This window comes from Pituophis catenifer, unplaced genomic scaffold (assembly GCF_029215685.1).
Source record: "Pituophis catenifer annectens isolate HBS135680 unplaced genomic scaffold, rPitCat1.0.hap2 SCAF_2, whole genome shotgun sequence".
NCBI lineage: Eukaryota > Metazoa > Chordata > Lepidosauria > Squamata > Colubridae > Pituophis > Pituophis catenifer.
The window spans coordinates 183,943,071-183,957,658 of NW_027256882.1; the positions used below are offsets into that span (position 1 = coordinate 183,943,071).

At 41.1% G+C, this 14,588-nt stretch overlaps 1 protein-coding gene across 2 annotated transcripts in view; it reads right to left on the reverse strand.

Moving 5' to 3' along the window:
• The window catches only part of KRI1 (KRI1 homolog), a 106,699-nt gene that overhangs the window by 57,938 nt on the left and 34,173 nt on the right, over positions 1–14,588 (reverse strand). For both annotated transcript variants that reach the window (XM_070938295.1, XM_070938296.1), the window contains 5 exons: positions 7,795–7,846; positions 7,649–7,683; positions 6,848–6,941; positions 3,820–3,897; positions 3,117–3,244 (listed from right to left, as the gene is read on the reverse strand). In XM_070938295.1, the coding sequence (XP_070794396.1) occupies positions 3,117–3,244; positions 3,820–3,897; positions 6,848–6,941; positions 7,649–7,683; positions 7,795–7,846 (387 nt within the window). The remainder of the gene's footprint in view (positions 1–3,116; positions 3,245–3,819; positions 3,898–6,847; positions 6,942–7,648; positions 7,684–7,794; positions 7,847–14,588) is intronic.

Here is a 14,588-nt window from a genome sequence, read left to right on the forward strand (position 1 = left end):
TTGCTTTCCATTCCATTCTATATGAGCCCATACTCGGCTGAGGAAATAGGCCAGTTTGGTAGGCTTATAGTCAAACGTCGCTCTAAACTGTGGTGGCGGGGCCCTTGCTGGTGGAATTGCCACAGCGACTGGAGGTGGGGCAGAAACCTGTTGGAGTGCTGCAGTGGGTGGCAGGGTGAATGCCGGCGGCTGAACTGGAACCTGCAGTGGCGACGCTGCTAGCTGCTGGATCAGACCCCACGGCAGTGCTGGGATCATCGGGGCAAAATGGGCCCATGGTGATCCTGTAAAAGGGGGAGCAGACGGCATTGGCGTCCACTGGCACTGGACCCACCCCTGGCCAGGATAGAATCCCCAGCCTGGGGGGATAAATTCCACAGGGGGTAGCATGAAGGCAGGTTGACGAGGGCTGGATACGGGACGACATCCAAACAATCGTTCTTTCGGTCCCATCTCTGGAGTTGGATCAGGCTGGCAACTTTTCCCGGAATCCATCTCCCTGGACCGAGCGCCTAGGCTTTGCATCATCTCTGCAGCTCCAAGGCCTCGTACCATCCCTTCAGAAGAATACCGGGTCTTGATAAACCTTCCGGTATGTGCTCCCATGGCTCCCTCTGCAATCTCCTCTCTCTCTTCCATCTTCGCTGAGTCTTCACACCACCCAAGCTTTAGGTTGGTGCTGGGGCTCAGCACCCCATTCAGCCCCCTTTCGGAGTGCTGCGTAGTTATTTAGGGGATTGGGGTTAACGTCAGGGTTCCAAGGAACACCCTAACGAAATAAAACACAGTATCAACAGTAGAGACCTTCAAATTTCTAGGTTCTACCATATCTCAAGACCTAAACTGGACACCTAACATCAAAAACGTCATCAAAAAAGCACAACAAAGAATGTTCTTTCTGCGCCAATTCAGAAAGCTCAAACTGCCCAAGGAGCTGCTGATACAGTTCTACAGAGGAATTATTGAATCTGTCATCCGCACCTCTATAACTGTCTGGCTTGGTTCTGCAACCCAACAAGACAGACACAGACTTCAGAGGATAATTAGAACTGTAGTAAAAACAATTACTACCAACCTGCTTTCCATTGAGGACCTGTATACTGCACGAGTCAAAAAGAGGGCTGTGAAAATATTTACAGACTCCTCACATCTTGGACATAAACTGTTTCAACTCCTACCCTCAAAACGACACTATAGAGTACTGCACACCAGACCAACTAGACACAAGAAAAGTTTTTTCCCGAAAGCAATCATCCTGCTAAAGAAATAATTGCCTCAACACTGTCAAACTAGTTATTAAGTGTGCATTACTATTAATCTTCTTATCATTCCTATCACCCATCTCCTTCCACTTATGACTGTATGACTGTAACCTTGTTGCTGGTATCCTTACGATTTATATTGACTGTTTCTTAATATGATTTGATTGCTTATTTGTTCCCTATGACTATCATTAAGTGTTGTACCTTATGATTCTTGACGAATATATCTTTTCTTTTATGTACACTGAGAGTGTATGCACCAAGACAAATTCCTTGTGTGTCCAATCACACTTGGCCAATAAAGAATTCTATTCTATTCTATTCTATTCTATTCTATTCTATTCTATTCTATTCTATTCTATTCTATTCTATTCTATTCTATTCTTCTAATTCTATTCTAAAGCATTTCTATATTTTAGTAGATACAGAACAATTTACAATATTTGGCAAATGAATTAAGTTTAAATCAAGGGAACTGTTTTACAAAGTATAGCACTTAAATGGAATACACCAATCTTATGATGTCAATGGTATATCGTGGTTTACTCCGAAAGTTTGGACCCTACCCAAATTTAGACAGTCTTGGGGCCATACTTCAATTAAACAGTCTGGTAGTAAATATGCCCCTATCAATAACCAATGACTATTTCTCACAACTCCTACTCTGATTGGCCAAAGAAATCAAACATTCTTCCAAGCAGTCAATAGGGCCAAAGTTCAATTTCTAGGAGGACTGAAGAGATTGCTACAATACTATTGGACAAGTTATTATGTTGTCAGTCTAGTTAACAATTGAAAAACAGAGGAGGAAGTAGACAAGAGACAAAAACAGACTAATGTATGTAATTCTATGTAATGCCTGGTAGCTAAAGCTATACGTAGATTGCATGCAAATATACTGAACAAATAATGGAGGAATTAGGCTACTCTAATACCAGGAACAAATTTACTTAAGAACAAAGGAATTCCCTTGTTGTTATCAAACTGAGGTAGTCTTGCAACTGCTTTCCCACAGTGGTCAATCAGTGTTTCTGGGATGCTCAAAAACTTGAAATGGAGAGATAACTCTCCCTATCAATATTCCCTTCTAACTGGTAGTTGGAGACATGCTTCTCCCACATCTGCGGTAACATTCAGTGTAACAGGTTTATTCTCCTTTAATTTATTCAATCCCCCTTAAAGCTATTCAAGTCAGTGTAAATCCCATCTTGTGAGAATTAATTTCCACAGATAACAGTAGCTATGTGCTAAGCAAAGAACCTTCTTTTATTTTATTTTTTTAAATTTCCAACCTGCTGCACTGAATGACCCCTAGTTCTAAAGTCTGAAGAGAAGAAGCTTCTCTCTGGCCATCTGCCCCACACTTTATATGATTTTATACATCTCAGTCACATCATCCTTCAGTTGCTTTTTCATAAAAGAAACAGATCCATCCATTCAGAGAGACGGTGTTGTAACCCTCAATCATTCTAGCAGTTTTTTCCACACTTTTCCAATTCTATCACTTCTTGTTTCAAATGTGGCTACCACATCCACTTCAGTAAACAAAATTCCAAATCTGAATGTCTCACAGAGGTATCAACGGGTATTGCGGTATGGTCAAGTTTATTTTCAATCCCTTTCCAAATGATCCTTAACACAGAAATGCCTTTTTCATAGCTGTTGCACACCAAGTTACATACTTAATGAGCTACTAGTGATAACCTCGAAGTTTTTATATATAAATTTGAATATAGATCTATGTAATACATTATTAGTAGACTGTGAGAAATCAATGAATTCCTTTCCTATTAGCTCACTCTTTCTCCAATTTTGAAGGGGAAGAAAAAAGTCAAAAGTTTAAAAAGTACCGACCCTTTCTGTTGATGCTCCTGCTCCTCCTCCCTGCTTCCTTTTTTATAACATTGGTTTAAGATATAATCTCTCAGAAACTGCTCCCCTTCATCCAGTTTTGGATCATTCCAGTATATTTTCAGAGGTATCTGTGGAGATAATTAGAAATACACAGATGAAATCCAAAACATATTACTAAGCATGAAAATGTGAACAAGAATCACCATTAAATTCAAAGTTGACTGCCAGCCCACTTTTCTTTGCTCAGGGATGATCTACTGAACTCTTTTATGACCATTTTATCATAAAACCATGGAAGGTGGTGGACAGACTATGATGAGACACAGAGAACACTAATAAGATCTTTCAAGTTTTTGGTTTTTTGATACTGCCACCTTCGTAATGAGTCTTTTTCCTTCCATTATTTTATTGCAGCAACTTGCAATTAAAATTAGCCAGAGGATGATCAAGAAAAGAAACCACTCAAATGGTCAATAATGAAGACTGTCCTTCTTCTTTACTTAGAACTCTCAAATGGAAATGTTAGATCAGTAAATAGATTATTTTCAGAGAATAATCCAAGTCAGTTGAATAATTGTTATTGGGATTTATAGGGCCTATTAAATCAACAAGAATCAATTATATGCTAAACCAAAATAACTTCCAGCTATTCCAACCCATTTGTACAGTCATCCACATCAATTGTCCACAGCCCTTTACTAGCCAGATCTTGAAGTTCATTCTCTGCTTCTAGCTTCTTTTGACCTTTCAACCAGCTGATATAGTCTGCTTCCTCATGTTCCTGGAAGAAAGAGATTAAGTATTAAACTGACAACACTAATATCCCTTTATCATTCCAGCATCATGTTGTGGGGATTTTTATTTGCATTTTTAATTACTTTCAAATTCATCCTTGAGTTAGATTATTTTCAGTCAAAATATTTGTACTTTATTTTGCCCTTAAAAATACCAATATATATTTGGCTATTGAAAAATTGAGTGTCTTTCTCCATTATAATCCAAGTTTTCAAAACCTAAGTAATACCTGAGCTATCTTAAAAGAGATTTGGATGATACTCAAGTTTAGACTGATTGTATATTTTAGGAAGCAAATTATCCTTTGCCTCATGGTATCAGGATATCTGCCATTTGTCATTAAGTTTAATTGGCAGTTGACAAAACTGGATGGCCAGGTTCTCATAAAACAGTTGACCCTACCACCACATGGTAAATGATTTATTCAGCACAACAGCAGAGAATCAGCAAGATGTAAAGCTGCTCCAATTGAACTGAAAATAATTAAATTTCCAGATATTCCAGCTTTGTTGGCTGAAACTAGTTTAGAGACTTTGTTCATAACTTGTTAAATAACTTGTTCATAAATATTTAGTTATTCTATAGCAGGGCTGTCAAACTCCCGGCCCATGGACCGGATGCATCACGTGCTGGCCACACCAAGTTTAGCGAAGGGAAAAAAAGTCCCAAATACATCACATGACGCTACCATGACGACATGAGTTTGATACCCCTGTTCTATAGTGTAGTCTATTTGAACTTCTATATGCTACATATAGTTTGAATGAGCCCAAAGATATTATACCTCTATCATTATCTTTTCTGCAGACCACCCCAACGATGCCCTTGATGTGATGTCTCGCTGCCTGGAGGCCGTGCGGGTCTGGATGGGGAGGAACAGGCTCAGACTCAACCCCTCCAAGACCGAGTGGCTGTGGCTTCCGGCGCCCCGATATAGTCAGCAGGTGCCATCGCTGACTATTGGGGGTGAATCTTTGCCCCCCACGGAGAGGGCTCGCAATCTGGGTGTCCTCCTGGACGCACGGCTGTCTTTAGAAGAGCACATGACGGCCGTGGCCGGGGGGCCTTTTATCAGGTTCGCCTGATTCGCCAGTTGCAGCCCTTTCTGGACCGGGACGCCTTGCGTACGGTCACTCATGCCCTTGTCACCTCCCGGTTGGACTATTGTAATGCTCTCTACATGGGGCTCCCCTTGAAGAGCACTCGGAGGCTCCAACTGGTCCAGAATGCGGCCGCGCGGGTGGTTATGGGCGCAACCCGTTGTGCCCATGTGACACCCCTCCTGCGCGAGCTGCACTGGCTCCCAGTGGTCTTCCGGGTGCGATTCAAGGTGTTGGTTACCACCTTTAAAGCGCTCCATGGCATAGGACCCGGGTACCTCCGAGACCGTCTTCTGCCACCAATAGCCTCCCACCGACCAGTCCGTTCCCACAGAGAGCGTCTCCTAAGGGTGCCATCAGCCAAGTTATGTCGGCTGGCGACGCCCAGGGGGAGGGCCTTCTCTGTGAGAGCCCCAGCCCTGTGGAACGAACTGCCCCCGGAAATTCGTAAGATCTCCGACCTCCGGGTGTTTCGCTGCACATTGAAGACCCTGTTGTTCCGCCAGGCCGGACTATCAACACAATAGTTTTAAATTGGGGTATTTAAATTTATTGGGGTTTTAAATTTGAACCACTTTATTTAATTATTTTAAATTTTATATTGTTGTTTTGTCTGTGTTTTTAAATAGGCTGTACACCGCCCTGAGTCCTTCGGGAAAAGGGCGGTATAGAAATAAAATTATTATTATTATTATTATTAAATATAAAATAAAATAAGTGTTAGTTTGTGCATCTTCCCTCTTCTCAACTCTCTCCTGTTTCTTCCTTCAAAATGCTATTTTATATATCATCACCAGTTGTTAACATTTCTTGGAAGTGTTTTCTACATTTCTCGACAGTCTGTTTTTTAAAAATCACAGGTAGTCCTCAACTTACAGCAGTTCGCTTAGTGACTGTTCGAAGTTACAAAGGCACTGAAAAAAGATGACTATTTTCCATGCATACAACCTTTGCAGCACTCCCATGGTCACATGATTTACATTTGGATGCTTGACAGCTGGCTCACATTTATGACAGTTGCAGTGTCCCAGGGTTATGTGATCCCCTTTTGCAACCTTCTGACAAGCAAAGTCAATGGGGAAACCAGATTTATTTAACAACTGTGTTACTAATTTAACAACTGCAGTGATTCACTTAATAAATGTGGCAAGAAAAGTTGTAAAATGGGGCAAGCTCACTTAAAAAAATTTTGGGTTCAATTGTGGTCATCAGTTGAGGGCTAATGCACACCAAAAAGAAATCTGCAACGGTCCAATACAGACTGGAATAACCATGGACATTACAGGAAGATCTGTATTCCCTGCATCTTTCTATCCATTCCTTTGTGTGCTCAGAGAAGTATGAAAATAAAACAATGTTTGACTAATACAACTCACTGGGATTCAGTTGTTCTAAGTTAAGCTAATTCTTGTATTTAAGCAAGGTGCTAACCCTACCCTAGACCCAGTAAAGCATCTCATGAGAGGCCAGTATATTCTATAATACAGATAAATTGCATACAAGATTCCGAGAACACATTCAGCATCCTATTTCTTTTAAAGAATGGGTATCTGAAATATTAGAAAGACATATCATTGTTGAGAACTCTTGGAATATCAGAACTAGTCAAGAAAAAGTTATCATAGGAAGAAGATATCCCTTGTGACATTCAAGTAAAGCTCCTCCCAACCTGGAGAGATGATTACTATTTCAGACAGCCTGGAGGACTAAACAGAAAAAAAATATGTATTTCCAATCTTTCCCCCTCAGAAACTAAGAAGCTGAGATCCAGAACAATATCCTGCTTAGATGAGCAAAAGAAAGACCTAAATAATACTACCTCGTATAGACACATACTTTCTCTTCCTTACTTTTAACCCGTTTCTGCAGTAGAGCTGAAGAATTGCCATTGTCACCTTCTTCATCACTTTCTGCCACAAACTTTCGGAAGCTGCATCAGAGACAAAAGTAGTTTTAATATAATGTCAAGTGTTTTTGGAGGTTAAAAATTAATACCACCGCACAGCACATAGTCACAAACATTTACAACTACAATAGTTAGATTCAATTAGTAAATTGCAATACTTTTAGCCATGGCTTATCAATTAAGTAACTGGGTTCATTAAACCACTAATCCAGAACTATAGTTTCCTATTAAGAACTGGGTTCAAAGAAACAAAGCCAAGCAAATTAAATTTTGGTTCAATGGAATGTTCAAATCCAACCAAAGAGAAATTCTCTGCTCCAAACAACCCCAGCAGGATTCTTAACAATACTTCAGTTGCCACCAAATATTCTTTGCTTATGGACAAACACAGCTCCAGAAAACTAAAAAGTAAAACTGAAATAAACCCCAGAATCTATCATTACTCAATCTTAAGAGATATGGAATAAAAGATGGGACAGGTTAATGAGCATATAGAAAGTACACTAAGCAAATATGAAATAATTATATCTTATTCCCCCAATGCCTATGTATGAATAAGGTTCCAAGATGATTTACTCCCAAATCACACCTCTTTATTTATAGACATTTACCATTTGGAGGATATGTACACATATTGAGCAATCAGCATGAAGATTTTGAACCACCCAAGTTGTTTCCATTGAGTTCCTAGCTTCCAGATAGCTAATAACTACAATGAATTCTTGCCTTACCTTTCCTTTAGCTCCCTCTGTTCTTCTACATAAGTCTGGAAAAAGAAGACAGGGAAAAAGAAGATTTACCCGGTAACTTTACATATTGCTAGAACAATTTATGAGGGGATCTAGACTTCAAATTGATATACTCCTTCCAGACTCACCAGTTGCTTTTTAACTGTTGTCTCTTCTTCATCCTCTTCATCTTCATATTTGCTGCAGAAAAAAAGAACGACAATGAGTTGACCAATCCTTGCTAATAAACACTTGAAATGAAAGAAACCAAATTATCATAACTGGCTGACAAACCGTACCCAACAAGTAATCCTTAACAGGTCTACGTCTACATGGAAGGAAGTAAGCAGTGGGGTACCACAAGGTTCTGTCTTAGGCCCAGTACTCTTCAATGTCTTTATAAATGACTTAGATGAGGGAATAGAAGGGGAATTTATCAAATTTGCAGATGATACTAAGCTGGCAGGAATAGCTACACCCTAGAAGATAGGCTCAAGATCCAGATGGATCTTGACAGACTTGAACACTGGGCCCTATCTAACAAAATGAAATTTAATATAGAGAAATGTAAGGTCTTACACTTAGGCAAGAAAAACCAAAAGTACACATATAGATTGGATGAAACCAGGTTTAATAACAGTAATTGTGAGAGGAATCTTGGAGTCTTAGTGGACAACCAGCTAAATATGAGCCAGCAGTGTGTGGCGGCAACCAAAAAGCCAATGCAATCCTAAACCGCATTAACAGAGGGATATAATCAAGATCAAGATCAAGTGAGGTACTAATACCAAAAAAAGCCTTAGTAAGACCACATCTAGAATACTGCATCCAGTTTTGGTCACCACACTATAAAAAAGATGTTGAGACTCTAGAAAAAGTGCAGAGAAGAGCAACCAGGATGATTAGGGGACTGGAGACTAAAACATATGAAGAACGGTTACAGGAACTGGGCATGGCTAGTCTAGTGAAGAGAAGGACCAGGGGAGACATGATAGCAGTGTTCCAATATTTGAGGGGCTGCCACAGAGAGGAAGGGGTCAAGCTATTTTCCAAGGCACCTGAAGGCCAGACAAGGAATAATGAATGGAAACTGACCAAGGAGAGATTCAGCCTAGAATAAGGAGAAATTTTCTGACAGTGAGAACAATCAACCAATAAAATAGCTTGCCTTCGGAAGTTGTGGGAGCTTCATCACTGGAGGCTTTCAGAAAGAGATTGGATTGCCATTTGTCAGAAAAGGTATAGGGTCTCCTGCTTGAGCGGGGGGTTGGACTAGATGACATACAAGCTCCCTTCCAACTCTGTTAATCTAATCTAATCTAACCTAAAACCTGAAATTCAGTCCTCTGATACTGATGAGATATTGCTTCCTGGGTTGAAGAGGTTGAAGACAAAATCTTCTCAGAAAGAAACAAAGTTGCTCATATGTTCATCCTACTGACTAAGCTGATAAAAATTTACTAGGGAAGGGAAAGTGAAGTATGCAGATATTCTTTCAGTTCCAGGTAGAGAAATATAGCATGGGAAACTTAGCTCCTCTATACTGCAAAAAAGCAAGTGTCATTATGTGAAAATTATATATACTGTGTGCGCAATTATTAGGCAAGTGAGTATTTTGACCATAACATCATTTTATGAATATTTTCCACCTCCAAGTTGTATAAACTTGAATGCTTAGTGGATATAAGCATATCAGATGAGGTGTATTTGTGTAATGAGGGATGGTGTGGCCTAAGGAGATCAACACCCTATATCGAGGTGTGCATAATTAGCTTCTTCTCCTCAGGCAATATGGGCCAAAAAAGAGATTTAACTGACTTTGAAAAGTCAAAAATTGTACGAAGTCTTTCAGAGGGATGCAGCACTCTTGAAATTGCTAAGATGTTGGGGTGTGATCAGAGAACCATCAAGCATTTTGTTGCAAATAGTCAACAGGGTTGCCAAAAACACGTTGAGAAAAAAAGACGCACATTAACCACCAAAGATTTGAGAAGAATCAAATGTGAAGCTACCAGGACCCCATTATCCTCCAGTGCTGTCATATTCCAGAACTGCAACCTACCTGGAGTGCCCAGAAGTACAAGGTATTCAGTGCTCAAGAGACATGGGCAAGGTAAGAAGGATGAAACCCGACTACCACTGAACAAGACACATAAATTGAAACAGCATATCGAAGACAGATTTTTTAAAAGTTTTATCGACTGATGAGATGAGCGTGACTTTTGACAGATCAGATAGATGGGCCTGTGGCTGGATCAGTAACAGGCACAGATCTCCACTTCAACTCAGATGCCAGCAAGGTGGAGGTGGGGTACTAATATGGGCTGGTATTATGGAAGTTGAGCTAGTTGGAGCTTTTTGGGTTGAAGATGGACTCAAAATCAACCCCCAAATCTACTTTTTAGAACAATATACCTCTCTGAACAGTGTCTGGGAAGCTGTGGTGGCTGCTGCACAAAAAGTTGATTATCAACAGAACAAGAAACAGATTCTCTGTTAATGGAAGACTTATGATTTATTGAAAAGAAGGATGGCTACATTAGTCACTGATTTTTTTTTGAAATGCTAGAAATGTTTATTTGTACATTTTGAGTTGTTATTCTCACTTTAACAGATGCAAATAAATGAGATGGGAATATTTTCATTTTTCATTTAGTTGCATAATAATTCTGCACACTAATAGTTGCCCAATAATTGTGCACACATATTCTCCTAAGAAAGCCAAAACCTCACTTTTACTTTCTTAAATATTCAGGTTTGAGGTTTATTAACATTTTGGATTGGCCAAGAGTTGTTCAATAATAAATTTAATCCTCTAAAATACAATGTGCCTAATAAATGTGCATACAGTGTATGTTCATTTGGTGGATTTAGTGAATTTTGCAATTCCATCATTCAAAAGTTGAATTGGAAATGTAATTTATTAATAATATTCTATTGCACAGAGTTCTGTACATCTTGAATAAAAGTTTTGATTAGGCATTCTCACATATTAATTAAAAATCATAAGACTATAAGGGTTGGATGGTACTTCAGGGATCATTCTAGCTCAACCATCTGCTAATACAGGTCTGTATTACTGCCAGTTTTTAGAAGACACTTTCTTCTAAATTTTACTTTGAAAAATTTTCTTTTTTAGATGTGCCAGAAAGGTTTGGAATAAACATAAAGTTCCCCACAAAAATTCCATTTTGGGTATCATCCCAGGAACCTCTCTTTAGAAAAGAAATGATGGTGAGGCCAAACTGGTGGACTTATGGTCAAATAATACTTTTTAATTATGAGCCTGAAGGCTAATTAGGTACCAAGTGCACCCCAAGTCCAATAAGGCTGTGAGGACCCCCTCTTACTCCCAAGGGCACCAAAATCTCCACTGGGTTATCATAGGGATGATGGTGCCACGACCCAAGATGATGATGGGTCCCCTTCCCCTTTGCTGTCGCTTTCATAGAAGACCAAGCTGGGCTGATCATGGGTCAAAGTTCTCTCCCCTTCGCTGGATTGGGGAGAGACCTCCATGACCTGTCGAGCCACCCACAATTTCTCTTTCGGCTTTGCAGGTGGTTTCCTTGGCTTTGGCTGGGTCAGGGCTTGCGATGTAGATGCTGCCACAGCATGAGGCAATTGGCCGCTTGGTGACCCTCCTTCCCACATCCGAAACACGCTCCTGGGCTCCAGTGGGGCTTCTCCCCTGTGGTAGGGGGTGCACCCCCTCTTCCTCCACAGGGCGCCAGGCGTCTCTCAGGCATTCAGTGGGGCCAGTTCTAATGTGCCGCATTCCATCAGGTCAAGCTCCACGTTCGTGGCTAACTGGTACCACACTTAAAAGTCAAGGCAATTGTGATACAGCTCCTTGTTCAACCCATCCCTGAACTGGTAGACCAGCATACACTCAGGTCAATATCCCAGGTGAGCCAGACGACCATAAAAATCTTGGCTGTACTCTGCCACTGGCTGCTTGCCCTGCCATAGGGAGTGGATGTGGGTCTCTGCTCACCGGCTGTTGTGTGATCTTTGAATCTGTCCCGCAATGCCTGCATGAAAGCATACAGGTCTTGTAGCTCCAGAGCCCCCTCATCATGGAGAGATACCAGTTATCCTGCAGTACTGCCTTCCAGGTTAGATGTAACGGCATTGACCCGGGCACATTCATCTGGATACATCATTCCATATAGTTCCAGAACTGGCTCAAGAAATAGGCCAAATATTGACAAAAAACGAACAACATATGCAGAAAGTAGAAGAAAAAGTCGAACAAATGGAGAAAAAGGTGGATGAAGTTGATAGTAGACTCACTCTGGCAGACAAAAATAAAGAAAGAACAATAATCTCTTTAGAAATGGACCGGGCTGACTACTATCTACAGTTTCAGAATATCGAGGAAGAAAAAGGAGAAAATTTAGCAGAAAAAATTGAGTATAAGTGACAAAGAAGAGGCAAAACGACGAGAAGAAGTGATGGAAAAGAGGTGTGTGCAACAAGAAGATAAAAGAGATCGAGAGGGAATACCGATAAGGGGCAAGAGCGAAAGAACCAAGAGAAATAAGAATGACTAGAACGGCAAATCCCACCTACAAATAATTATGGAGGAAAAAGTTAAGTTAATATCAATTAACATACTGTAAATGGACTGAATTCGGCAATAAAAAGAAAACGGACCTTTCATAGACTAGAAAAATTAAAATTAGATATAATTTGTCTACAAGAAGTTCACATAAAAAACAACATTTGAAAGTATTGAAATATCCCAAATTTGGGAAGTTATACATGTCTTTATCATTGCAAAAGCAAAGGGGGATAGCCCTATATATAAAAGAGACAATAAATCCTAAACAAATTTTTATGGAGGAGAGATAATTTTGATGGTGGAAATAATGAAATAAAAAATCGATTCTTTTGGTAGCAATCTATGCACCAAATGTTAATCAAGAAGATCACAAAAAAAAAAAAGAATTGGAGCATGATAATATATATATCTTGGGAGATTTTAATGCAATTTTAGATGCGGAAAGGGACTATAAAACCAGAAAGGTAAACAAAAAGTAGGGGAAATACTCCCTAAGACCTTCTTTAGAATGGCAGAAGAACTAGCCACATTTCGCAAGAAATGCATCCCAAAGAAAATCAATATTTATTTTATTCAAATAGACACATTGTCAGGTTTCGAAGTCGTCTTGAATAAATTGCATTTCAAACAAAGTCTTTGAAAAGAAACTCTAATTTATTAAGCATGCACATTCTAACTCCGACTCATTGCAGCCAAGTCTGGCGTCCTCAGGCAAACCCTCCTTTTCCTTTCCCCACTCCTCTATACTCATTGGCCATCTTCCCCGTCACTCTGCCCCTAATCTACTGCTCCCCTCAAAGGAATTTCCCCCCTCCCATCCCATCTCCTAGGTGATATTCTCTCCTGTGAAAATAAGTAGGTGAAGGGTCAAATGACTCTTTCCAACTGCCTCCGCTTCTCTTCTTATGTCAGCATTGCAGTAATTGCAGCGTGAAATGCTGACATCCGGCCCCTCCCCCTTCATTTCTCCAGAGTGGCCTGTGTAAGACAAGCAACAAGTTAAGTACTGTTACCCTGTCCAGGCGGTGTGTGTCCCATCCCCTCCCGCCTTGCCCAGATGATCTGCATGGAATTTGGCTATAAGGCGGTCAGCCTGAATGTTTCTGCTTTTCACCCAGGAAGCCTCTGACAAGGGGTAACCCTTCCACTTAATTAAGTATTGGAGGGGTCCCCTGTGCCACCTCGAATCGAGAATTTGCTGTACCTCATAGTGAGCGTGGCCCCCAATGACCAGGGGCTCGGGGGGTCACGTGGCACTGGCCTTAAAGTTGACCCCACTACAGGTTTCAGGAGGCTACTGTGGAAAACAGGGTGTATTCTCCCTAGTAGTCGGGGCAGCTGCAGTTGTATTGTAACCGGGTTGATTACTTTTACTATAGGGAATGGTCTTATAAATTTCGGGCCCAGTTTCCTGCTCGGGAGTCTGAGTCTCAAATACTTGGTGGAGAGGTAGACCTTCTCTCCCACTCGGAATGGTCTTTGCGGGGTTCAGTGCTTATCTGCTTGTTTCTTATAAGACCGTGCCGCCTTGTCTAATGCCTTCTTGACATTCTCCCAGGTTTCTCTCAGCATTGCCATTCATTCAGTCAAGCTAACTGAGGAAGGAGGCTCCCCTGGGTACTCTGGCATGGGGACGAAATCCATGCCGCTCATTATCTTAAATGGGGTTAGTCCTGTGCTACTGTGGACAGCATTGTTATACGCGACCTCCGCAAAAGATAGGAGGTCCGCCTAGTTAGACTGTTGGTAGTCGATGTAGCACCTCAGGTACTGCTCTATCATGGCATTCAGTCTCTCCGCCCCCCCCCCCCCATTGGTGCTTGGGTGAAACACTGAGCTGAGGCCTTGGGATCGTAGGAATTCCCTCCAGAATTTCGCTGTGAACTGGACACCTCGATCAGAGAGGATTCTTCTGGGTACTCCATGCAGACGGTAGATGTGTTTTACGAACAGTTTGGCTAATTGGCGGGCTGAGGGTAGCCCATTGCAGGGTATGAAATGTGCCTGTTTGGAGAATAAGTCTATTACAGTCCAGATCACTGTGTTTCCACCACTCCTTGGCAGTTCTACTATGAAGTCCATTGCAATCTCCTCCCATGGTCTTGTCGGTTCGGCTACTGGCTGCAGTAGCCCAGGAGGCCGTCCTGGTCGGGTTTCCATCGTGGCACAGATGGTACAACTTTTTACATAACTGTCCACATCTTTTCTTATGTGGGGCCACCAGAACTGTCTTCGTACTAAGTGCAGAGTATTTAGGAAACCGAAATGCCCCGCTGGTTTAACGTCTTGGCTCCTCTTGAGGATCAGGATGCGTAGTCTCTGGGACATAGAATTTTGTCCCCTTCCATGCTAGGTCATCCCTTTTTGTCAGGAGAT